Genomic DNA, 27241 nt, shown 5'->3' with positions numbered 1-27241 from the left:
CCTACATAATGGTCAGCGTGGAATTCAAGAATGAAGCTTAATATGAAGGGGCTTGCATTAAACTCAAAGATTATTGTGTTATATTTGAAGGCATGCAACTCGCCGTTTACCTTCGCAAAAAAACAAAACCTATTCTTATCCTCCTCAGACTTCAGGAAGATCTGCAAAAAGGCCCAGTAGAATGAAATCATTTTTTTCGGAAACCCAACAACAAACCTAAGAGCTGGGCCGTCAAATTGGTCCTTGAATAAGCAGCATCGTTGATAGAGGTGCCTCCCTATTTTTTCAACGAGCAATTGAAGACTGGACGAATTTTAGTGGTTACCCCTAACCCTTCCTTAATAACTGGATGGCGGGTTATCCAAACATAATTATTATAATTTTCCGGAGGGACTGAAACTGATTGAATAATTCCCCAGTCTTCATATTTCCTGAAGACTTGAAAGTAATCGTCGTATATTCCTTTTTTTCCTAAGGAATTAGCTACTCTCCATAACCTTCAGAGAGATAACAAAATTCGAATCGACTTGAGACAGTTTATCATAATCCCAAGGCAGATCTATATAATACTTGTTGTCTTTCAGTACGATAGACTTCTCGAAGTTTTTTATCATTTCTTCATCATGAGAAAATAACTTACTACTCTCATCGAACCCTATAGAATCAAGGGAGAAAAATTTCTCTATTCCTCATTCAACCGAAGATTCAGGGAAACATTGTTGAAACACATCCTCGTACATCAAAACAGGATTCAAAACGCTGACACTTAAATAAGACTGACAAGAAGGTAGAGAATTAATGACCTTCCCTCACAGAATTATTGGATAAAAATCTGTCCTTCCTCAAAAGGTATATATTTGGAAATTTTCCAAGCACTACCACCGAGGCCACATGGAAATTCTTAACCCGCTGGATGATGCCATTAATATCACAGTGGTTTAATTGTTTATAATCAGGAAAAAGATGGAAACCTTTATTGGTTAGATTAGTAGTAATAACATTAAAATTATCTACCTTGAATTTCCACTTTAAATCGTTGAAAAATAAGGCAGAGAAAGGAAAGGGTTTTTGATACCCCAATTTAAGGGACACATTGAATTCCAGAAGATTTAAGGAACCGGTTCCAATGAGAGTATTTACAGGCATTTAACTTCCTTGGGTTTATGCTTAACCCTAGCACTCAATTGAGACAAAATAGCCTGCGAAAAAAGAACCTCAGGCTACCTGTATCTATCAGGCAGTAGAAATAACTCAGTTGATTTTTTACTTTCAAAGAAATTTTAAGGACAAGAAAAATGCAACACCCAGATCCTGACAATGTTGTCCATGCCACAAATGCTTTTGGACATATAATTGAAAAATGGTTTTTCAGACCACAATTGTTGCAAGGGTAAGGAAAACCTTTAACTCCTTTGTAATTGGTATCTAAGTGTTCATCTAAACACCTAGTACACAGGTTAAGATCTCTGGCCCTTTGAAACTTAACTTCAAAGGTTTTAAAATTACGACAGTCTTTAATATGGTGATCAGTAGATTTGCATAACTTGCAATTTCTATTTACTCTGTCATTCCGATTAAACGCTCTGGACGCATTTGGGTCCTTCTTTGCATTACGGAATTTGGCGTTAGAACAGTCTGCCATCTTGGTTTTCCCTTCAATGGAAGAAGAGGAAGAAGGAGATTTTGGCGGGTAATGTTCCTGCCTAGAAATTTCCACAGGGGCCACCATTAAAAAGTCTAAAACGTCAAAACTGTGAGACAAGATAGCCAAAAGATTTGGAAAACGTTCGTTAGTCCGATTCATGATTTCTCTGTGAACTACATTTGGAAATTTGCTTAACAAAATGTGAGCAAAAATATCTGCAAACGTTGCATTCTGTGGGAATAAATCCGTTCCAAAGGGCTTGTCCAATTCGGAGAAGTCTGACTTGACACATTCATGACACATTCATTGACACATGTTTTTAATTCCTTTAGGGAATGAATGCTATCACCATGAGGAATAATCTCTTCAAAAACTTGACTTTTGATTAAAGAAGGATTTCAAAATTTATCCTTTAAACAGGCTAAGGCCTTGTCGTAGTTTACATCAATAGAATCAAACCCAGAAATTAGTTTGAAAACCTTGCCTAATAATTTGGTCTTTAGGAAAAGTAATTTATCTGCTTTCCCTAAATTTGAGGAACAACCTTGTTAGAAATGTTCCAAATTCGAATTTATCTGATAAGGTTCCACTGAAGTTTGGACATTCAAGATCCAGTCTAACTGGAAGACGTGATATGGGTTGGCAGGAGTCAACAAGATCTCTTCTGCCATTAGAAAATTTTGTCAATTTCTCCATGATTTTGGATACAAATTGTGCCGAATCCTGGCACAATCCCAACCAAAGTTCCAGAAATACTGAGTTTTTTGCTTAGGTCATATTGAACTATAATCGACACAGGAAGGCTACTTGAAATGGCAGGACTGACCTGTTGACATCAAATTTAACAGCAGGTAATTTAAAGGAATCCCGAGAGAAAATTAACTATACAAAATTAATACAAACCTCAAAGGGAACGTGGACAATTTTACGTCTAAAATGGATATAACTGTTATTTCACAAAATAAATAAAATCAAGCAAATATATATGAACAAGTTTTAGAAATGATAGCAAAAAAAATAAAAATAAATAAAAAGAATAGCAGACAAGCACATCAATGATTAATAGCATAACATGAAGAAATAATTTTATCCAAGAACTATTATCATTTAAATTATTCAAACTCATATTAAATATTAATATTAAAAAATATTCAAACTCATGCGATGTGCGAAAATTCAATTAATTAAAGCAATGAATTAATTTAAATATTCATTAAAACATTCGTGTATTACCAGCAAAGTAATTAAATTTACTAGTGGTCACCACGTACTCAAAAGAAAACTTTTTCGCACTCAATCAGGGAGCACATTTAAAATCCAATAGTTACCACGGGGTGAAATTTTCAAATTAAATAAATGACAGTTTTTTTTTTTTATTTATTTTTATTTTTTTTTATTTTTTTTTTTAGACAATTAATATTTTATGATAGTTGAGACAGAGAGAATGAATTACAATGTAAATCTTCAAATAAGTGATTATGTAAAAAACAATTTTTTTATTCACTATTCGTAAACCTTCAGAATTCGAAAGGAATGTTGACACATTTAACCTGACTTTAAAATTCTCAAATCTTCATTTATCAAAGGATTTAAAATTTTATACTTTTTTTTTCTTCAAGCAACAACACAAAGTGACAAAATCTTTTCATTATGAATCAATTTATAAGAAAAAAACCCAATAATTTCTTTCAACTTAAATACAAGTTAAGAATTTCAAATAGTAAACAAAAAATTTTTTTTATATAATCACTTATTTGTATTATTTAGCAATATTTTCAATATTTTGTATTAATTTGCAATTACGAATTACAAATAGAGAATATTTTGCAATTACTATTTAGTAATATTTATTATTATTTTGCAATTAAATAAAAAAATTTTAATATAGTGTTTTGCATATTTTGTTAAGACTATTTTGGAATGTTTTAAATCCGGTAAATATTCGTTATTTTGCAATATTTTGTAATTGAATAAAAAAAATTTTTTATATAGTAGTTTGTATATTTTGCAAAGACTATTTTGCAATTCGAACATGATAGGAATTATTTTTGTCAAGATAAAAATTTTAATTAACATGTTCGATGCTCTCTGTTGAAGGCAAGGAATGAGACAATCGCAAAACAAACCCTACCTATAAAATTCAAGACAAACTTTATTGGTACACAGGATATTATTGCAAAATAGTGCGCCTATCCTGTGTCCAACGTGGTGGAGCTGGTAGTTTGCTTCAATGAAGCAGTAGTTTTAGTCCTTTTGCAATCTGCATGCTGTTGTAGTCTGTTGCAGAGAAGAATGAATTTAACCGTGTTCCATTGGACCTCATGGCCCTAAAAATTTGGTAACAATGCAAACAGGCTGCATACGAAGATGAAAAGTTCACAATGATAAGAAAGGTCCGTAATGCAGTTGTAGACATTCTGTCTTAGAAGTAAGCCTAATTCATAGGCTTTTACAAATATGTTTTATACTTCATCCATGGCTGAGATCTGAAGCATGGAAGTCACTAATGTTTGCGCCCAAGTCTCCTTCTTAATAAAAATGAGTCCTTTCTCCTTCGCTGATCTGGAACGAACTGAAGAAACTGAAAAGGAATTGAAATTGGCACCAAAGGCATGTGATATGTCTGGTTAGATCCAACCAATCAAATTGATCGATACAATGACAGTTAGGGCTTGTATGATGATTGAATAATTTCTTACAGTCAATTTTCAGTCTACAGACACGAGATTTGACATAAGGGGTATTGAGATTTGAAAAAAAATTTTTTAATCGGTTTTCAGCCAGATATTTGGCTTTCAAGTGGTCAAAATTCAACTTTGAAAACTCTACCAAACTCCTCTGCCAATTTTGGGTCTATACACTTGAAATTTTAGATGTATGTTACTTTGACATGGATCAAACTTTTTAATTTGATTTGAGACCAAAACAATAAATATTAAGGGGGCAAAATTGGAATCAAAGCTTTAGCAAAAATTTTCTTTGATATTTAAATAAGTGAGTAAAAATTACTTGATAATTTTCCAAATGTTACGTTCTCTATTAAGTTGACGTCACTTGTTTTAAATAAAATTTATTTAGGTCCGTTTGTCTTAATTCTTGTAAACTTTCATACCCTCATTTACCTAAGTTTTCATATTTAAAAGTAATTTGATGTTCAAAATCTAAGCCATAACATTTCTAAAAGCTAATAATTATGCACCACTAATTAATATGAGTGTCAAACACAATTAAAAAAAAAAAAACTCCCTTAATCTTACTTCTAATCCTTAGTAGGAGTGGCAAGCCTCCTCCTAAAACCTGCTTTAGCACTACCAATAACGCTGAGTCTGAGTGGCAAGCTCCCACCAAACAAAATTCCTCTGTAAGCTATATATAAGTGACTAAAAAGACAAACCACCAAAATAAGTAAATTTACCCCCCATAAAAATATATCAGTTAACTGTCTTAAAATGTTAAAATGGCCTCAAAATTTTCAATTATTTTACATTAAATTTTGTGAGAAATTTAATCTCACATAATTTAGAACATTTATCTAGCAGAGAGAAAATTGACAGATGAATGAAAGGCAAACTTATCTGGCAAAAATCAGTTGTCTTTCTTCTCGGTTGCAAAATCATTGCGTCGTTTTGCATCTTGGTTGAATCTTGTAAGTGATGCTTCACAAGAAACGTTAGTTAAATCTCTACTGAGTAGAGTTTGAATGTTCTTTGCAAAAGGATTCATTTATTTATGATTCCAATAGAGTAGGCGGTTGGTTCCGCGGAATAGTAATTTCAATATGAACATTTTTAGCTGATTTAAAGGAGACGATATTATGTCAAGGAATGAAACCTATTTACTTAGGTAGAATAGTCTCACTGAGGATAGACGAGAGGGTGCCAATCACCCTTAAATTAATGAGTCCCTGCTTGTAAGGAGAGACCTAAAAGCCTCGTTCATTCTCTAAGAAATATATACAGGAACTGACTGCACATGTGCAGGGTAAAATTCAAATCAACTAATGAGAAAAGCTGTAATAAAAACGTGACATCAAATTCTTATCAACCAATGAATGTTTGCATTTCAAGTTATGCAATTTCTGGCAAACTAATGCCCACTCTAAATTCTAAAATTGTTGTTGTTTTGTTTCTGTCAAGTCTTCAGATAATTTCCCTTAGCCCTACCAGTAATCCTAAGTCAGAGTGGCAAGCCTTCCCATCTTCCCATAAGTGCACAAGGACCTCCTTAAAACCATACATAATCATCTTAAAAAAAAACGCACAGAATTTATCTCTCATTAAAAAAGAAATGGTTAACTACCCTAAAACGCTAGAATGACTCAAAATGAGGAATCATTTTACATTAAATTCTAAAATAAATTCTAAACTAGTTTTTTTTTGGAGAGGTGGCCAGGTATGGAGGGGGATTTAATGAACTGTGTTAATCTACTATAATACGAAAGAAATATTGACAATATATTCATTTTTAAATAGTCCTAGATTTAGATTTCAGTTTCTTGTACATAAAATGGGTACTCCTGCAGTATTTTACCCACTGATTTCACGATCTTAGCCGAGCGTTGACGAACGCTTTCGGCGTTAACGCCGATGAAAGCCGAGAATTCGGAGCTACGGTGCAAGAACGCTAAAAGTATGTGAATAGCAACAACATTACAAGGAAAAGATATTACACACACACACAACAAAATCGATAAAATTAATACAAAAAATTTGGATAAAATAAATCACAAACACTTACCGTAAGTTTTTTTAAAGTAAAATAAATTTATTGTGTTGAATATTTTTTTTTTTTTTTTGGTTCATTTTGTTTTCCGATAGCTTTTTTTTTGGGGGGGGGGGGGTAAGCAACAGTAATAAACACTTCAATGTTTTTTTTGTTTGTTTGTTTTTAACAAAACGTTATTAAACAGTAACAACAATGTTTTTTTTTTTTTTTTTTTTTTTTTTTTCAGTAATGTTTGTGGGGGGGGGGACAACAATTACTGTTTATCTTTAGTTCCGACTGGAAGATTTTCTACTGACTGTAGAGGCAAAGTAGGGAGCAAAGGGTTTTCAGAGGATGTGGAAAGAAGCTCCTTCCCAACCGGGTAGCCTTCCGCGATTTGATTTATTATGGAGACAAAAGGGTTGTGTCCAAATTTTTGTCTCCACATAAATTCGCATAAATATGTTTCCAACAGCTCCCGTTTTTTTTTTTTTTTTTTATCGCTAAATTAAATAGCTGAAATGAAAGGCTGTGTATTTTTACTTTGAACAATAAGATAACTGAAATGAAATGCTATGTGTGTAATTTCAATGAAAATTATTCGTCTGCTGCGCGTTCGTTTGAAGCGCCCTGATTGGCTGATAGAGTATCGTACCGCTCGCCATGTTCCGGCGTTTTCCGACGGATGTCGATCAACGCTCGGCTAAGATCGTGAAATCGGTGGGTAAAATACTGCAGGAGTACCATAAAATGAATTACAATTCAACTTTGAGTTCTCTAATTTTTCTTTTAACGGATACATGGCATTTTTAATGAATTGCAGCATATTTATGTCCATTTACTGTAGATTATTTGGAAACCATTAATTTCTGAAGATTTTTAGTTACATATTCTGATTCCTTGCACAAAAGTACTTATATGGCAAATTTCATTGCTTAATCTTGTGTTTTAACAAAGATATAATATTTTTACTGAAAAGGTAGTGTAAAAAATGTGACAAAACATATGATCTTAAAGAGGGAAAAATATCCAAACACAAAAAAGGCACAAAAATAGTAAAAAATTCTTTAATTTTAATTGGATTTAAAAAATTTTTAAATTATTTCTTAGTTCATCAAACTCTTTCTATCTATGCCATTATTGAGATATTTTAAACCATTTAAATTTTTTCATGTGTATTGCATGACTTGTTCTGTCAATTTCATTTAATGAACCCCACTTTTGGTTTGGATAACAGCTTTGAGATGGCCTTGACACCAATCACTACCTCCTGACTTAGCCCCCTGCCCACAAGGCTCTTATGAATGCTTTTAGGTCGTCATTTGTGTTGCATATCGTCATTTTTTAGGTCGTCATTTGTGTTACATATCTAAGAATAGTAGGACAGTGTCATACATATTGTACATGTTAGATGTTTAGAATAAAGAATGTTAATTAGTATTTGTTTCAATGGAAACCAAGTTTTTCCAGAACTATGTTTATGGAACTTTCTCATTATTTGTACATATAGAACATGATCCTGTCATTAATTTTCTGAACATGCTATGTGTCTGAGTATATATATTACCTTATACAATTCGCACATTTAATGTAAGTTATAAGCTTTAGTTTTTGAGGTGTAAATCCTATTTTATTGATGTAAATTATTGAAATTGGGTTCGTTTTATGGATACTTTTTGTTTTTAAATTAGATCCTTCAAATATTTGGTCTTCGCTCAATGACGTAGTAAAGGTAATGTGTGAGGTGTGTGTATTCCATGACCTCTGTTCTCTGCAAAAATGTGAAAGAAGAAATCCTTTTAAAATGAAGTTATCAAATATTTTTTTAATATTTGATAACGATTACTCAACAACCTTATACAATTCGTATATTAATAGAAGTTATGAGCTTTGGAATAAATAATAAAAATCAGTACTCTTGCATAATTTGACCCAGATTTTCGGGAATTCTCATCAAGCATGGATTGGGTGAGACCGGCAATCATCGGTTTCAGCAGAGCGTTGTTCAAATGATGAAACACTAAATTGGCTTTTTATTTTTTATTTACATCACCAACAACATTGTTGTTGTTTTTTTTTTGTTGTATTTTTTTTGTGACTGTACCAAATCGCAATGCTGAAACCCTCCTTCCAATAATAAACAAATATATTCTGCCGGGGACTACAGTTGTATATTCGACTGTTGGAAGGGCTTATAATAAAGTAGGAGGAGAAAGATTCCACCAACCACCTGACAGTGAATCATAAGTATGCATTTTGTAGACCCCGCGACGAAGGCAGCAACGAATGACATCGAGAGGATGTGGGAAGGAAGCAAAACAGCGAAACAAGCAAGAATGCAGAACAAATCAGGAGCTTCTGGGTACATATTTACTTGAATTTATGTGGAGGGACAAAAAATCAGAAACGATCCTTTTGTCTCCATTATAAATCACATTTCCGAAAGCTTCCTGGTTCTTGGGGAGCTTCTTTCCATTTCTTTTTCCCCAATCTCCCTCCCTCTTTGCCATCGATGGCCGTTCAAAAGATGACCGAAGTAAAAGATTCCTAAGGAAATATCCTCATTTTGAGAAAGTTCTTCCACCAGCAATGAACAGAAAAAAAATAATAAATAAATAACTAAAAAAATTAATAAATAAATAAAAAATAATAAATAAATAACTAAAAAAATTAATAAATAAATAAAAAATAATAAATAAATAACTAAAAATATTAATTTAAAAAAAAAAAAAACTAAATTTTTTCCTATATTTTCATCTAACAATTTATGCTTTTCATAAACATATTTTTACATATTTTCTTAAAAAAAAAAAAAATATATATATATATATATATATATATAATATATAAAATTCCTGTGGACCCCCCCCCCAAAAAAAAAAAACTTGACTGAAAAAAAAAAAGTCTTGAAAAGAAACAAAAAAAAAAAAACGAATAATAAAAACTTGTACTTACATCTAACAATTTACGGTTAAAAAAAAAGTAAAACCTACATCTTTTCTTGAGGAAAAAAAAACAAAAAAAACTTTTTATTGATAAATATTTTGCAAAAAAAAAAAAAAAAAAAAGAATAAATAAAATAAAATAAATGAAAATATTTTCAGTCCTTTAAAGGTAAGTTTTTGTTATTTTTGATTATTTGTATATATTTTTTTTCAGGTTTGTTTGTTTTTATCCAGGGCAAATTATGCAAGAGTATCAAAAATTCTATTTTAGTGATATAAATTATTAACGTTGGATTCATTGTAATTCATTCATTGTGTAATAACGAACATTTTTTTATAGAAATTGCTCCAAACAAGACATGAAGTCACTTGATGTAAGGAGCTAAAAAAATACTACTTTAAAAGTCAAAAACTTGCTAACAATGTATTGTTATTTTCATGGAAAGTGTTCGACTGAGCTTCAATCTATGGTCCCCCCTCGCCAAACTTTCACAAGAAACACTCGTCTAGCTGTAAACACTATCAATAATTCCCCCCACTCTTTATCTGTGCCTAAACCTAAACGTAGATTCCATGAACAAAGCTTTTTTATTAGAACTGCACGCCTGTGGAATTGTCTTCCGTTTTCCTGCTTTCCGGCTGACTACAATATGGTTGTCTTCAAGTCTAACGTAAATAAGTTCTTGATGAGTCGTTCCATATAAGTTATCAAATTTACCAAATTTTCATTACTAATTATTATTATATTGTCCAATTTCTACTGTACACTCTTTAGCTCTTATCCTTGAGTGGCCTCTTGGCCTTGATAATGTGTTGATACCTATGAAAAAAAAAAAAAAAAAGAAAAAGTCCAATGTGAACAAGTTCTAATTGAATCGTCCCCCTAAGTAATCCAAGTTACAAAATTCCCACTGTTTACTATGCTAAAATCACAATGACTAATGTATACCTATTAACCCTTATCCTCGAGTGGCCTCTGGGCCTTGATAAGTGGTGACACCCATGTAAAAAAAAAAAAAAAAGTGTTAGATAGAATAAATTCTGACCCAAAAAACAGCAATTCTTCTCTCTTTGTCAGAAACATTGAGCCTCGAATGAGAGAACAAAATAAGAGCAGCAAAAGTTACGCAGCTGCGAAAAGTAAACCCAAGATCCATTTTCTACTCTCCTTTAATTTATAACGTGAGGTTGAGTTAGTATGAAACTCTTTAGACACTAACCAGAAATAAATGTCTGATCATATTTTCTGTGTTCTCCTTTACATCTTTATAATGTTCTATCCCTTAAAGAATTTAAGTCTTTGTTTTATAGATTGAGGATATATATACACTTGTGCCCGATATTATTCATACCCCTCGGATCTTTGAGATTTCTATAAGAATATTGCTCAAACCAGAAGGTAGACAATATTAAAGGGATTTCAAACAATAAATCAAGCATAAGCATTTAATTTAAACTCAACAAATAAATAAATTATGCAAGTTTGAAACATTATACAAAGAAAAACAATAATGGCACTAGTTCAAAATTATTCATACCTCTCTTACTAATAGTCAATAGCATGCCCTTTATTCTTAATAACTGCCTGTAACCGTTTGGGATATTTATCAACAAGGTTTTTACAAGCATCAACACTGATTTTTGACCATTCTTCAATGCAGTAGTTCTCCAAATCCCTCAAATTTCTAGGTTTCCGCTTTTTAACCTCAGTTTTCAATATGTGCCAGAGGTTTTCGATAGGGTTCAGGTCGGGACTCTGGCTAGGCCATTTCAAAACATTAATTTGATTATCCTCAAACCATTTCTTGACTATTTTGGCAGTATGTTTTGGATCATTATCCTGTTGAAGGACCCAGTTTGGTCCTAAATGGAGCTTCTCCGCATCCTGTCTAATGTTTTTCTTGAGTATCTCCAAATATTGCTCCTTCTTCATGGTTCCATCTATCTTGACCAAACTACCTGGACCACTAGCCGAAAAGGAGCCCCAAAACATTAGGCTACCACCACCATGTTTCACCGTGGGTATGGTGTTCTTTGGGTTGTAAGCTTCTCCTTTCTTCCTTCAAACGTAAGAAGCATCCATATGGCCAAACAATTCAATTTTTGTTTCGTCAGTTCACAAAATACTTGAGAAAACGGACTCTGGAGAATTCACATGGGTCCTAGCAAACTTTAGACGTGCTGCAAGGTGTTTTCCGGTGTGCAATGGAGTCCTTCTTGGTCTTCTTCCTTTCAGACCATTTTCATGCAGAGTCCTTTGCAATGTTTGCCTTGATATTTTTATGCCAGAAGACTCCAGATTTTCTAAAATGTCCTTATTAGTGGTGGTTGGATTTGCATTAACACTTCTTACAATATTCCTGGTGGCTCTAGCAGACAGTTTCCTTTTTCTTCCTCTACCAATCAAGTTGTTTGTTGTGTGGTGGCTCTGGAATTTTTTGATGATGCTCTGTACTGTTGCTGTAGGGACCTCAAATTTCTTGAAAATTGACTTGTAACCTAAACCATCATTATGTGAATTCACAATTTTAGTCCTAAGATTATTACTAAGCTCTTTTTTCTTCCCCATTCTAATAATTTTTATTCTTTTATTGGTTTTCAGTTGATATCATTTTAATTTCTGAAAAATGCAAAAAACGAAATGAAATTAATCAAAGGTTGTATAAAAGCATTCAAAATAAGAATCAAACAGAAAACAAACAGTCAGAAACTCGATTAATACTGAAAAAATAAGGGGGTATGATTATTTTTGAACATTGCAGATTTTATAAATAGCTGTATATTTCTTTTATTACAAGTATCCCGAGATTTTAAAATTACGAAAATGATCAGAAGAGGTTTATTAAGAATATGTATCAATATGGACGTAAACAATAAATTCTTACAAAAGTTACACCTAATAAACTCAATTTTCAAGGGGGGTATGAATAATATCGGGCACAACTGTATATGTGTGTGTGTGTGTATGTGTCATTAGTAATATCGCTATTAGCATAATGCAAAGCTCTTTGTAAATAAATGGGAACTATCTAGTAGCTGACAATGTTTATATAAAGTATTGAGATATTATTTGCTAACAGTAGTCAGTTAGAATTGCCAACTGGCAACTAGATTTGATGCTGGCTTAGGATAGGTGTTAGCCTAGCTGTACTGAACAGCTGTAATACAGCGAAACAATCTTTCTGTGGATCACAACCACACACACACATATATAAATACATACAGGCATAACAGAAAAAAATAGATACCCATAAAAACAGTTTATTCTAATAAACATAATTTATAGAACAAAATCAAAAGTAAATGGTCACAAATTTAATAACTAATACTTGGTTGACATTCCCCTTGCTGTTTTTTTAATGCAGATCCTTCTAGACATGGTATTGATCAGGTGTTGAATATCATCTTGAGAAATTTCTTTCCATGTCTGATACAATAGTGCTTAAAGTTCAGGCTTAGGAAATGGCTTTCTTTTTTTGCAAAAGTTCCAGTCTAATATGCTCCAAACATTTTCAATTGGATTCATATCTGGGGACTGACTTGTTTATGAAAGTTTATTAATTGCATTTTGGATCAACCAATGTTGTGTTGCCCTAGCGGAGTGACAAGAAGCTCCGTCTTCCATAAATAGTGAGTTAATTTGGTTCATTTTACCACTTGAGAATATTGGTAAGAGTCCTTCATGTAATATTGAAACATATTTAGCAGAATTGATGTTTCTTTCGCATTCCACTACGTCTGAGCGACCATCACTCCAAATTGCACCTCATATTATAACTGAGAAACCCCCATGTTTCAGTGGTGGCTGCAGTTTTTTTAAGTCAACATCTTGCTGATGGAGGCTCCATATCCATACCTTTCCACTGTCAGGAAATAATGCAAATCATGATTCATCAGAGAAAATGACATTGGTCCATAAGGTCATAGGTCTATCCACCTATGAGCATAATCTTTTCTGCACTTGATATTGGCTGGACAAAGGACAGGTTCCCTTCTCACAGCTCTACCATAGTAGCTCAGCTTGTGAAGATACTTGACAGCTGTTATGAGACTGACACCAGCTTGTGTTGCAATGTCAAAGGCTTTGCACCATGGATCCACTACAAAATTTCTTTCCACAAGACACAAATTCTTTCAGAGGGCTAAGAGTGACCTGGATGAGGTTTTGTACACTTTTTGTCCTTTTTTGAATTGTGCAATCACTCTATTAACAGTAGAAATGGGTATTAGAAGATACTATTTTGTATTGACCACATGTTGATCCACAATTCATCCTCACAGAAGTTCTGGTAGGTTTGATGATCCTTTGGTTCATGGCATGCTTCAATTGTTATTAGATGCAATTTTAATTAATTCAGCACTATTCTTATCTGTAAATTGATATAAGCATATATTATATATATATATATATATGTGTGTGTGTAGGAAAAATATTTATTTTAGTGTCTATTCTTTCCTGTCATGTGTGTGTGTGTGTATATATATATATATATATATATGTGGAGAGAGAGAGAGAAAAAAAGTAAAACTGGATTTAACCGGATTTCAAAAAGCCAAGAAACCCTCAACATGGTCAAACACTTAACCGAGCTAAGTATGCTTTGGTTTTTCTCAATCAAGAACTTTCGTTAGTACTTACTGTACAACATACAGAACAATAGGTGCTTAGCCCTAGTATGAAGACCAAGTTCCTCAATCTGTGATAGTGTGAGAAAGATAAATCTGAAACATGTAACTATTATATTTTGTTGAGAATATGACCCATTCTCTTTATTTTAAGTCTTTACAAATACAAATGACATACCTACATGATTGCAGGTGATATTTCAGATTTTTCCTCCAAAACTACTTGCCTTACCAAGGTTTGTTAGTCCACTATTGGTAAGCACTGCACTATTACTATCAATTGCAGATGTATGCCTTTAAAACTAACATGAATTTGTCTTATGAAACATATTGAATATTGCAAAAGATATATAGAATTGGCTTATTGGATACTGTTAGAAAGTTATGGATATACAATTCCTTCTCCCAGTATGATAGCACCTTGTGTTCAACTAATTGTATACGATGAATTGTTTCGTTTTTGTTGGGTTTTTTTTTCAGCATTAAATAAGTAAGAAAGAGTTTATTGATTGTAAAATTTATTTTATTTAAAACAAACTGAATATTTTTTTTTTTTTCAACTTTTAATTTTGTCTTAAAATGTGGAAATAATATTTTATTAAAATTTTTTTTCAGTGGTTATATTGATGAATCTGAGCAACTAAGAGAACTTGAAGAGCAACAGGAACAACTGAATTCGTACCTGCAGGCATTGACCACGCATTTTGCACAAGTTCAATTCAGACTGAAGCAAACTGTCAATGCACCCCCAGAGGAAAAAGAGGTTAGTAAAACATAGAAAAAAATATAGTGAAACCTAAACTTGACAAAGCATAACTTTATTCACACATCACCTATTCTATCAGAATCCAATGTATTGGTTTATTTCTTAGCATCTTGTTGAAACATCAGTAGCATCAGTCCTGTAAGGAATGATAAAAAAATGTCTAAAAATAATGTCGTTTGCACAAAAAATAATACTGTTATAAAATAAATTATTTGAATAATTATCACGACAGACATTTTGAAATATCCCTTCCATTAGGATTTCTTTAACATTAAATAGATTTAAACACAGGGTCATTTCATTCATTGTTGGACAGATTGGAAAACAAATTTCGCTTCTGGTCAATGTGGTTTAAGGTGATATAGGATTATAAGAGTTAATGTTGAATATAATTTGCCAGGTGCAATAGATGAAAAGGAGAAATCAATAAAAAAACAAAATATTAATAGATAACATATTGACCGGATAATGACCATAATCGAGGGCCAGTTATTAAATACAACAAATAACAATATCTCATATATCAGGATATTGCGAGATATAGGGGCATAACAATGGTTATTGATACAATGCAGTCTACTGAATGGTTTGTGTTTAGTTACTGGCAGACAAATTCAAATTGTAAGTATTGGAAACAAATCCATAAATTTCTCCATCCACAGAGTGAAGTTGGAATCAAAGATGCTTTCAGGAGCTGTAGATCTTGGGATATTCAATGAACTACCAGTAAAAGGCATGGATATTTTACTAGGGAATGACTTGGTCAGTAGCAAGGTGAGAATTGCACACTTAACTAAGATGGAAAAACAACAAATATAATGAATAACAAACCTCCGAGTGAGTACCAGGATTAAGAATGATAGGCCAGCAGGAACAATTACACATGCTGAAGCACAATAGCAAGAAAAAATGGAGGAACAAATATAAACAATGTCTAAAGAGTGAACAAGTGGAGCAGGGTAGAGAATGTGAGAGAGAAGAAGTAGAGGCATTCTTATCAGGTTACTGTACCGAGAAAGTAGGACACAGGCTATGAACCCAAAGGTCAAAATCCCTCTAGATTTTTTATTTTGTGACTTTGGTTGGGAGTGGAAGAAAAAATGGTGCCCAATAAATGCACATAGATTCCTGAACATCATTCACAAGCATAAATATTGTGTAGCAGTTAACAAACTATTTACTATAAGCGGATCAATGCCCGGTGCCAAAGTGATTCAGTCACACTAACCAATCGGTTGGCAGGGCGCATTGATTTGAGCTGTCCCCTTAAGGACTATTTTTAGCCCTTTGGGATCTCAGCTGCGATTGCCAGAGAGACGCCAGCAAGCGACCTATACAGACCTCTCTCACTCACCGCTCCCATTGCTACTTGTTGACGACTGCAGTCTGATGGCAGGCGACACCTTCAAACAGACATTTACACTTTCTTTCTCTCCAGTTTGAGATACAATCTCGCCTTTTTTTAAATAAACCCTTTATTATTGTTTTGTTAAAAGCAATGTCGTTTGGCCTTGTGTTTATTTAAGTAATTATTCGGAGAGAAATGCACAAAATTTCCCTCCTATAATTGCACATTTGTGAAAACAGCAGTCATATTTACAGATGGCTGACAATCATTCAAATACAACATGATGACTTCTTTAAAAAAGAGTAGAACCCAAACCAATAAACATACAAACATGTAGTTAAGTACATATTATTCCCAATTAAATTCTTCATTATTTATTATATAGATATTGAACTTAATATTTATAGTCTATTTCAGAGTTGAGAATGTTTGTAGAAAAAAAGTTTTTTTTCAGACAATTTCTATAATACTGCTTTAATATTTTATTAACTTTTATTAATCTCGTTAGCATCAGACAAAGCCAAACTCTTTGCCAAGAACTTTGCAGCTAATTCTACCATTTGCGACCAAGGCCGCCAACCCCCAATATTTCTTCTTGTAACAGAAAACACACTATGTGATATACAAATATTTGTACGTGATGTTGCTAAGCTAATCAAAAACCTTGATTCCAGTAAAGCAACCGGCCCTGACAGTATTCCAATTATAGTACTCAAAAAACTTCAACCAGAACTAGTGCCCATACTTACAAAACTGTTTAAACGTTGTCTTAAGGAGAATAGCTTCCCATCACCCTGGAAAATCTCATCAGTATGCCCTATATTTAAGAATTCAGGTGATCGCTCATCTCCCTCTCAGTACAGGCCAATAAGTCTCTGGTGCATCAGGAATAAGTTGCTGGAATCCGTGTTAAATAGAGAAGTAATCAACCATCTCAGCAAAAATAATCTTCTTAGTGACACAGAATATGGTTTCCGTTCTGTTAGATCTACAGCAGATGTGCTTACAGTTATATCTCATAGGATTAGAACATCGCTTGACAGAGGAAACCGTTCTAGGGCAATTGCTCTTGACATATCAAAGGCCTTTGATAGAGTATGGCATAAAGGTTTACTTCACAAGATCTCCAGCTATGGTATAGCTGGAAATGTCTTCTCAATTATTAAATCATTTCTCTCATAAGAGTAGTAGTTGATGGGGAGAAATCAGAAGGTCACAGTATTAATGCTGGAGTCCCTCAGGGGTCCATCCTGGGCCCAACTCTCTTCCTGATTTACATTAATGATCTTCCAAATCACATTCTTACATCATTCGTAGACATTTATGCTGATGACACTACATCTATGGTAGCACATCTAAGACCGTAAACGACCAAGTTCTTTCCGATTCTCTCTCCTCTGATCTTGAGCACATGATACAATGAGGAAAGGATTGGCTGGTTACTTTTAATGCATCTAAAACCAAGCTTCTATCTTTACATCATCAATGTTCTGATCCCCATCTGGCATCAATTGAAATGAATGGCTTTTGTCTTGGAGAGGCCTCATGTTTTGACAAGCTCTTGGGTTTGACCTTTACTCCTGATCTGAAATGGAACGTACATTAAATCTGTTACTAAGGCCATTGGAAAAATGGTGAGATCCTTTTATCGATCGAGTAGATATCTCACTGCTGATGCAATTCTCTATCTAAATAAGAGCCAGGTACGTCCAAGGATGGAATACTGTTGCCACATTTGGGCAGAAGCTGCTAGAAAACTTGTCCTGCCTTGATAGAGTTCAAAATAGACTTCGTAGCCTCGTAGGAGATGTCGTTTTCTCTTTACTGCAACCTCTATCTCACAGAGTTTTTCTCTGCTTTATCGTTATTTTATGGCAATTGCTCGACTGAGTTTCAATCTATGGTCCCCCCTCGCCAAACTTTCACAAGAAACACTCGTCTAGCTGAAAACACTATCAATAATTCCCCCACTCTTTATCTGTGCCTAAACCTAAAGATAGATTCCATGAACAAAGCTCCTTTCTTAGAACTGCACGCCTGTGGAACTGTCTTCCGTTTTCCTGCTTTCCAGCTGACTGCAATCTGATTGTGTTCAAGTCCCACGTAAACAAGTTCTTGATGAGCCGTTCCACTTAAGTTAACAAATTTACCGAATTTCCATTATTAACAATTACTATATTGTTTAATTGACTACTGTACACTCTTAACCCCTATCCTCGAGTGGTCTTTGGGTCTTGATAAGTGGTGATGCCTATGTAAAAAAAAAAAAAATTTTAAATAGATTTTTTGTTAAAGTTTGATATTTTTCATATACAGTAATTTATATTCTACCAATATGACTCATCACACAAAATTATTTACCTTCAACTGAGGAGGTTATATTTTCAGTCATGTTTATAACTATGTTTGTTTATTTATTTTGGTACATCACTTGACTAATCATCACTAAACTTGGTCAAAATATTGATCATGATCCAAATTAGGACTGATTTAATTTTTAGATAGATTAAAAGTCATGGTCAAAGAAAAGGTGAAAGCCATACTTTTGATAATAACTTTCTTTTCATTATAGAGACTTGTTGCTTTATCAAAATTGTAGATAATGAAGTTCTCCATGTAATATAGCTTTGGGGTTTCATCAAAGTTGAAAATTTTGTAGTATTTCAATTTCCGATTTTTAAAATTTTAATGTATGAATTTGATGGCATTTCATAACAGCGATCACTATCTAAAATTTCGATCTTTAGTTTTTGAGTAATTAACGTTTCCATTGTATAACTTAAATATGGAGAAATAAGGTTTGGCTCATCTTTATGTTGTCAGACAGAATTATGCAGTCACAACTTCTGTCTTTGCTGTATATAGAGACATTATTTTAATTTTAGATATATTTGCATTTTTGCATAATTTCCAAGTTGGTTCCTTCACCCAAATCTTCTATCTATACTCCTATAAATTTGTGTTTCTTTTGCGTATGTATTGATATTCATATTAAAAACCCTCTTTTCTATTTATTTAAAAAGAAAATACAATTTTCTTATATATTGGTTGTGGAATTGCATTCACTAGCAAAAGAGCTAGCTGATTTGCATGTTCTTTTAAACATTCATTTTAATTAATTCCCTATTAGTTGCTTCGGTTTTCTTATGGGATAATCATCTTTAGTTAACTATTATGTGTAATCATATTCATGGAGATATTCTACATGATTTATACTTGCATAATATTTGCGTAAAATCTTTACAGTAAACAAAAAATTGTTTCCATACATATTTATGTATACATATATATTTTTTTAATCTATTAGTCTATCTATATATCTATAAAAGTGAAAGTGTCTGTCTGTCTGTGTACATTTCCCTACGCAATAACTCTGTCAATTTTAAGTCTACAGGCTCAAAATTTGATTTACAGGGTACTGAGATTTGGGAAAATCTATGTGATCGGTTGTTGGCCGAAAATTTGGCTGTTAAGAGGTCAAAGTTCAACGATTTGACCTTTGAGAACTCTACCAAACTCCTCCACGAATTTGGGGTTTAAACACTTGAAATTTTAGATATAGGTTCCTTGGACATGGATCTAACTTAATAACTTGATTTGAGCCCAAAACAATAAATGTTAAGGGGTCATAATAGGGGTCAAAGTTAAAAAAACTTTGACCTCTTTGGTCTCTACCAAATTACTCAGACAATTTCTGGTCTAAACATTTGAAATTTTACATAAAGGGTATTCAGAGATAGGGCAAGCTTTTTAATCAGTTTGGATCGAAAATTTTTAGTTACCAATATATAAATGTATGTATGTATGTATGTTTGCATGTCTTCCTAACACTTTCGACAGAGGCGACGGATTTTCTCAAGATCAGTATCGTTTTGAAGTTCGACCTTTCAGATGACAAATGTCGAAAAATTGGCTAAAAACATTAATATCTTTACCTTAAACTGGGAACTTTTCTACAGGGGGGGGGGTCGCTTTTTTCACCGATATTTTCAAAAGTCATCCTCTCCTTTCGACTGTCTAGCTTAAATTTTAAAAAAATGTCACTTCCGGTTTGGCGGTGATCGTAACAGCATAGACATCAGGTTTTTTCCCCGTTCTTTTCTTCCTTTGCGGTACGGGTTCGAGCCTGCCTTCCTACTACCACTTTTTTTTTTTTTTTTTTTTGCTCAACATACACATCCAAACACCCGGGCAACGCCGGGCTGAAATGCTAGTATATCTATAAAACTGAAAGTGTCTGTCTGTCTGTCTATGTACATTTCCCTACACAATAACTCTGTCAATTTTAAGTCTACAGACTCAGAATTTGATATACAGGGTATTGAGATTTGGGAAAATCTTTGTAATTCGTTTTTGGCCAGAAATTTGGCTGTTAAGGGGTCAAAGTTCAACGATTTGGCCTTTGACAACTCTACCAAACTCCTCTGCCAATTTGGGGTCTAAACACGTGAAATTTTAGATATAGGTTCCTTGGACATGGATCTAACTTAATAACTTGATCTGAGCCCAAAACAATAAATGTTAAAGGGGTCATATTAGGGGTCAAAGTTAAAAAAAATTTGACCTCTGTGGTCTCTACCAAATTACTAAGACACTTTCTGATCTTAACATTTGAAATTTTACATAAAGGGTATTCAGAGATAGGGCAAGCTTTTTAATCGGTTTGTGTTGAAAATTTGAGCTACCAATATATAAATGTATGCATGTATGTTTGCATGTCTGCCTAAAACTTTTGACAAAGGCAACAGATTTTCACAAGATCAGTATTGTTTTGAAGCTCGACTATTCAGACGACAAATACTGAAAAATTGGCTAAAAACATTAATTTCTTCACCCTCAACTGGGCACTTTTCTACAGGGAGGGGTCGCTTTTTTCACAGATATTTTCGAAAGTCATCCCTCTTTTCGATTGTCTAGCCTTAATTTAAATCTATGTCACTTCTGATTTGACAGTGCTCATAACAGCAAAGACGTCACGTTTTTTACCCATTCTTTTCCTCTTTCGCTGTACAGGTTCAAGCCTGCCTTCCTACTACAACTTTTTTTTCTCAACACACACCTCCAAACACCCGGGCAATGCCAGGCATCCATGCTAGTATACAATAATTGTCAACTTTTATTGGTCCCCCTGACAAAGGGGGGATTGGAGCTAGTAATTGACTCCCATTTGTCCGTTTTTTGTTCACACTTTTCTCAATAACCACTCCTTGATTTTTTTTTTTTTTAATTTTGCACAAACATTAGTCATGATGAGAGAAGATTTTTGCCAGGACGGATTTTCCAGGGTTGCCATCTCCCCACTAGAGGACATTATAGGGTAAAATTGCCCTCAAATTGTTCATCCTTTTCTCAATAACTACACCTTGGATTTTTTAAAAATTTTGCACAAACATTAGTCATGGTGAAAGTAAGATCTACAGCAGATGTGCTTACAGTTATATCTCATAGGATTAGCAAATCTCTCGACGGAGGCAACCTTTCTAGGGCAATTGCTCTTGACATATCTAAGGCCTTTGATAGGGTATGGCATAAAGGTTTACTTCATAAGATCTGTAGCTATGGTATAGCTGGAAATGTCTTCTCAATTATTAAATCATTTCTTTCTGATAGGTTCATAAGAGTAGTAGTTGAGGGGCAAAAATCAGAAGCTCACAGTATTAATGCCGGTGTCCCTCAGGGGTCCATCCTGGGCCCAACTCTTTTCCTGATCTACATTAATGATCTTCCAAATCACATCCTTACATCATTTGTAGACATTTATGCTGACGACACTACCATTTATGGTAGCACATCTAAGACAGTAAATGACCAAGTTCTCTCCAATTCTCTCTCCTCTGATCTTGAGCACGTAGTACAATGAGGAAAGGAGTGGCTGGTTACTTTTAATGCATCTAAAACCAAGCTTCTCTCTTTACATCATCAACATTCTGATTCACATCTGGCATCAATTGAAATGAATGGCTCTCGTCTTCAGGAGGCCTCAAGTTTTGACAAGCTTCTGGGCTTGACCATTACTCCTGATCTTAAATGGAACACATACATCAAATCTGTTGCCAAGGCCGCTGGAAAAATGGTGGGATCTTTCTATCGATCCGGTAGATATCTCACTGCTGATGCAATTCTCTATCTATATAAGAGCCAGGTACGTCCAAGGATGGAATACTGTTGCCACATCTGGGCAGGAGCTGCTAGAAAGGACTTGTCCTGCCTTGATAGAGTTCAAAATAGACTTCGTAGCCTCGTAAGAGATGTCCTTTTCTCTTTACTGCAACCTCTATCTCACAGAAGAGATGTTGCGAGTTTGTCTCTGATGTATCGTTATTTTCATGGAAAGTGTTCGACTGAGCTTCAGTCTATGGTCCCCCCTCGCCAAACTTTCACAAGAAACACTCGTCTAGCTGTAAACACTATCAATAATTCCCCCCACTCTTTATCTGTGCCTAAACCTAAACGTAGATTCCATGAACAAAGCTTCTTTCTTAGAACTGCATGCCTGTGGAATTGTCTTCCGTTTCCTGCTTTCCGGCTGACTACAATATGGTTGTGTTCAAGTCTAACGTAAATAAGTTCTTGATGAGCCGTTCCATATAAGTTATCAAATTTACCAAATTTTCATTACTAATGATTACTATATTGTCCAATTTCTACTGTACACTCTTTAACCCTTATCCTTGAGTGGCCTCTTGGCCTTGATAATGTGGTGATGCCTATGTAAAAAAAAAAAAGAAAAAAAAAGTGTTTCACTCATAAAGGGGGACCCAGCATACTCGGCTTGTTCAAAAGAAATTTAGCTTGTATTTCTTTTTTATTCTTCAAGTTACATCCATTTATGGCAGTTTACTTAAAGTAAAAAATAAAATGAATAAGATCGTATAGTGTTTTATTTAAAAAACATCATTTGTTATATCACTTCATTAATATTATCATTGTCTTTATTAGTGTCATCATCTTTTACAGCATTATTTCGAGTAATTTCACAACATTTGCACATATCTGTGCATTGTTTACATTTTTACATTAACTTCTTTATATTTGATAGAGCATTTTATTAAATCCATTAAATTTTCTGGAACTTAATTTCCTACAATGACAATCAGGAAGATGGATATCTGGATTTGCATGAAACAAACAAACCACTTTATTAAGAAAAAAAACAAACTTAGAACCAAAAAAAAGTTCATAATCTGTCTACTGCTAATATTTTGCTCTCAGCTACAAAGAAAGTCCTTTGTGTAATAACAATTACAAAAGAAAGAAAGACAGAAGGGTTAAGAAAGCCTTTTTTTTTACTAACTGCTGTGATATGAGATTTCAACCAATGTAGGATTTTTTTTTTTTTTTTTAACAAAGTCAAAAAAAAAAATTGCTTCCTTTGTTTACAATTTAAGCTTACGTTTTGCCGGGTTTTTTTTAGTAGATTAGTTGAAATGTCTGCAGACAAAGATAACTTATTATCTGAAATAATGTTCCGAAGGTGTTCGTTCATAGCGAGGAATTTATTTCCTGATTTTTCTGAAGGAATAACCTGAAAAAATACACATCATTCTTTGTATAATAAGGTTCTGTGAAGAGGCAAGAAATCCAGTAAAAAAAAAACTTCCTCATTTCTTTTTTTAATCTGGTTAGGATATTCTTTTCTTTTTACTTAGAAAGACTGCAGTTTCAGACATGTCCATTTTTTTTTCAAGCCTTAGAAGCAAATATCTAGTTATAGTAATAGACACTTCTAATTCAATCTGTCCTTGTGAGAATATTAATTACCTCCAAACTTGAATTGCCAGAACAATCATTGAACTGTCATTGCAAATCAGACAAGACCGTTAGGAGTTGGAAATAATCCAACTTCGTTTGTTCAACTATCTTAAAAAGACAGTTCTTAACCACCTTAATCTTTCGCACACTGCCCAATACCAAGCCAAGTACATAGGTATGATCTGATGTTGATATAAGTGTCATAATTTTCTTAAACTCGTTTGACAAATAAACTTGCTCTATCAAGCCACAACAACAAAAGAACAAGCGTTGTAAGAATAAATGTGTGAATGAACTTCAAACATATTAAAGAATCTCAAAAAGGCCAATACCACAGAGCAAACAGACATGTCAGGCACAAGCTCCAGATGAATGGCTCTGACATTAAAACATGTGAATATCAATATATACATTTTCTTAGTTTCGTTAATTCCGGAACTCCCAAGTGACCCATAAAATTAATACTAGTATGCATGAAAGGCCTAACCAAATTAATCCGATGCTGGGGCAACTTGGGATACTTAAAAAACAAATAGTTTTACTTTTTACAGACAGTACAACCAGAGATTACCGTTTTGATGGCCAGTCTGGCCTTAAGTAACTAAAATCCTGAGGGGCACAGTTTGGAAAGAGTTGCAACTATTCCCAAATGTTTGCACCTAACAATGATAACCCATGACAATCAAACGAGTCATATGACATGACCTAGGCAACAAAATAGGATGCATATTATCTTTGGAAAAATAGGTAGCGTTGTCAATTCATCCACAAGAACATATCAACCCTTCTTCATCCAGATATTGAATTTAGATACCAGTAAATGAATCTCATTACAGGAGGATTTATCAAAATAATTTTTTTCCCTGAACAAAAATTGACTTTGAGTAAGCTTAATCAAATAAGATCTGGCCTTAAAACTAAAATCACAATCGACACTTTTTTTTATTTTGAATATAAATTTAAAAACCAATATTCTTATCAACTTGTTTAAAGAGGAAAATCTTTCTACATTAATTATGGAAAGATCATATAACTCATCCTCATACCTAGTGTATGCATTAGTGAGTATTTTATTGGTCAAGCCAAAGATAGGCCAGTCCAAGTTATCTCCCTTCAACCAGGTTCAACCAAAATTCCATTTACCTTCTAAATTTATTTAGAGAGATGGCTCACGTAATGAAGTCTGCAGGATAATCTCCTGTGTTGGTATATTTGAACTTAACCTTATATCTCCTCTTACGTAAATCAACAATCATTGTTTTAATATCCTTTAAACGATTTCTGGTAAATTGACACTTCAAGTTAATAGTATCGGATAGAAGCCAGAGCCACCCGACTTAAGCATCCACCGCTATAATGATTTCACTAAACATTTTGGAAAAGAACATATTAACCAGCACAGAAACGTGTTTAACACCCATATAAACAACTAGTAAGTTTAATGTGGGTAAGGTCCTCTTTAGCAGCTACCTTTGTCTTGGCAAAAATTGAATTAGCTTCACCATGTTGATATTAATATTCAGCAATACTGTAAGCCTGATTTGAAGCATCGCAAAATACTATAAAGATTGCAACAGAATTTGTATCAACAGAGTATCTGTTGAACTCAAGATTTCCAATACCAATTAGTTCTTGATAAAGACTTTTCCATGAGATTAAAATATCATGCGGAACATTCTGGAACACCCAGAAAATCCCTGATTTCCAGAGCTTGCTCAGAATTATCTGACCTTTAATAGTTACAGGTAATACCAATTGTATCAGATCAAAGACTGAGGAATTCATGGACAAGATTTCTCGTTTAGTAGAGATATATCTTCCAACTATGCAAGAACTTAATTTCATCTTGTCAGATAATTGCTTGTAAAGGCAACCCAAAACTTTTTCATACATATTTCCATGAGAGGAGTAATTGTCATCAAGTTTCATATGCTGCGCAACCAGTTCATTATTACTGCAGCAAGTTTTCAAAGAAAAACCTCCTTTCTGCATAACCGCTACAGCATCTAAATACAACTGTAGAAGATTTGGCAGGAGACTGGTTCGTCTTCACTTCAACATAAAAACTTTCAAGTAACAAATCCTTACAAACACCCGGTGGATGTTTTTCGACCTGATACTTCACAATAAATAGGCTAGATACAAACCCAAATATGAGAGTCATGTACCTAAGACCTAATAGTCTATTTTCAATGTTTAAAAAAAAAAAAACAGAAACGGTTTTTATCAAATTCATTTTTTAATCATCAGAAAAGCTTTTCTGATGACTGCCAAAAGGACGAACCAATTAGTCCTGAATTTGAATATCAATCTGAGCATATCTGAATACAAATTTACTCTGGCATAAGCACACTCATGAAAAAAGTTTTTCTTCCTGTTCTCAAAGAACAGTTGAAAACAGGACGAATCTTTATTGTGCACTGTAAGTCTTATTTAAACACTGGGCAATATTCAAGGTACAAATCCCTTTTCAGATAATTTACGAGAAACACGATCTATCACTAACAGGGCTTCCTGGTAGTTAGAGATTACAGTACTTAGTTTATCCTTGCCCCAGGGTAGACTTATATGATAACAGTTGTTGCCAAAGCTAATAGAACAATGAAAAGCTTAAATTTTCTTCATCGTCTACGATAACTATCGTCTCTAAACTATACAACCTATCAACGGTTCTATCAACAGAGGACTCTCTGTAACTGTTCCAAATTTCAGTGTATTCCAATTAGTCCAGTACAAAGTAAACATGAATAATATCACAAGAAGAATATTTGTTGACAATCTGAGCATAACTTAAAACAAATCTTTCTGTCTGAGAAGATCTAAAGTCAGCTATACTTCCGAACAAAACCTTGCCCTGAGAGAACTTCCAAACATGTCCCCCCACCACTTAAATTCATAGGTCCTAGGAATTTAATCACATCAACTCTCAATAGGCCATGGACGAGCAATGTGTTGTTGTTCAACTCAGAATAATCAGCTCGACATCATGTCTCATAAAATCTTCAATTACAGAAGTCAAGCCATTAATACGGAAAGTAAGATCTAAATTCTAATCAATCAAGAAAGACACAGAATGGATTCCTTGAAGGAACTTCACGTTAAGGTCAATTTCTTTCAAATTTTTTAGCTCTTTCCCCAAGAAAGTTTTAATTAAGAATTTATGATCCTTTAAGAGAAAAACTAAACCAGGAAACTTATTCAACAAACTAAAAGATAAATAAGATCTCACTACCTGTATCGAGCAAACAATTGAAGGATACTTGTTTATCACACCCTATATCGACAGAGATTTTAACAACTGGTAAGAATTGACAAATTATTATTAAGCCAGCAGGCATTAGCCATTGTAGGGGAACTAACTAAACTGGGGAACAAAATTCTGCAATGTCTCTCTCTATTGCAAGTCCAACAAGTACCAAATTCCTTCTTGTCACAGAAACATTTTTTCTCATCAT

The 27241-nt window shown here is 33.6% G+C and overlaps 1 protein-coding gene across 2 annotated transcripts in view; it reads left to right on the top strand.

The window, feature by feature from the left end:
- The window catches only part of LOC145249667 (RUN domain-containing protein 1-like), a 480843-nt gene that overhangs the window by 96887 nt on the left and 356715 nt on the right, over positions 1 to 27241 (top strand). For both annotated transcript variants that reach the window (XM_080111452.1, XM_080111453.1), the window contains exon 3: positions 14536 to 14683. In XM_080111452.1, the coding sequence (XP_079967578.1) occupies positions 14536 to 14683 (148 nt within the window). The remainder of the gene's footprint in view (positions 1 to 14535; positions 14684 to 27241) is intronic.

The sequence above is a fragment of the Euprymna scolopes genome, chromosome 28, assembly GCF_053919585.1.
Source record: "Euprymna scolopes isolate OS-2025 chromosome 28, ASM5391958v1, whole genome shotgun sequence".
In the NCBI taxonomy this organism is placed as follows: domain Eukaryota; kingdom Metazoa; phylum Mollusca; class Cephalopoda; order Sepiida; family Sepiolidae; genus Euprymna; species Euprymna scolopes.
The sequence above is the reverse complement of the archived record's forward strand: the minus strand, read 5'-3'. Positions and strand labels throughout refer to the sequence as shown.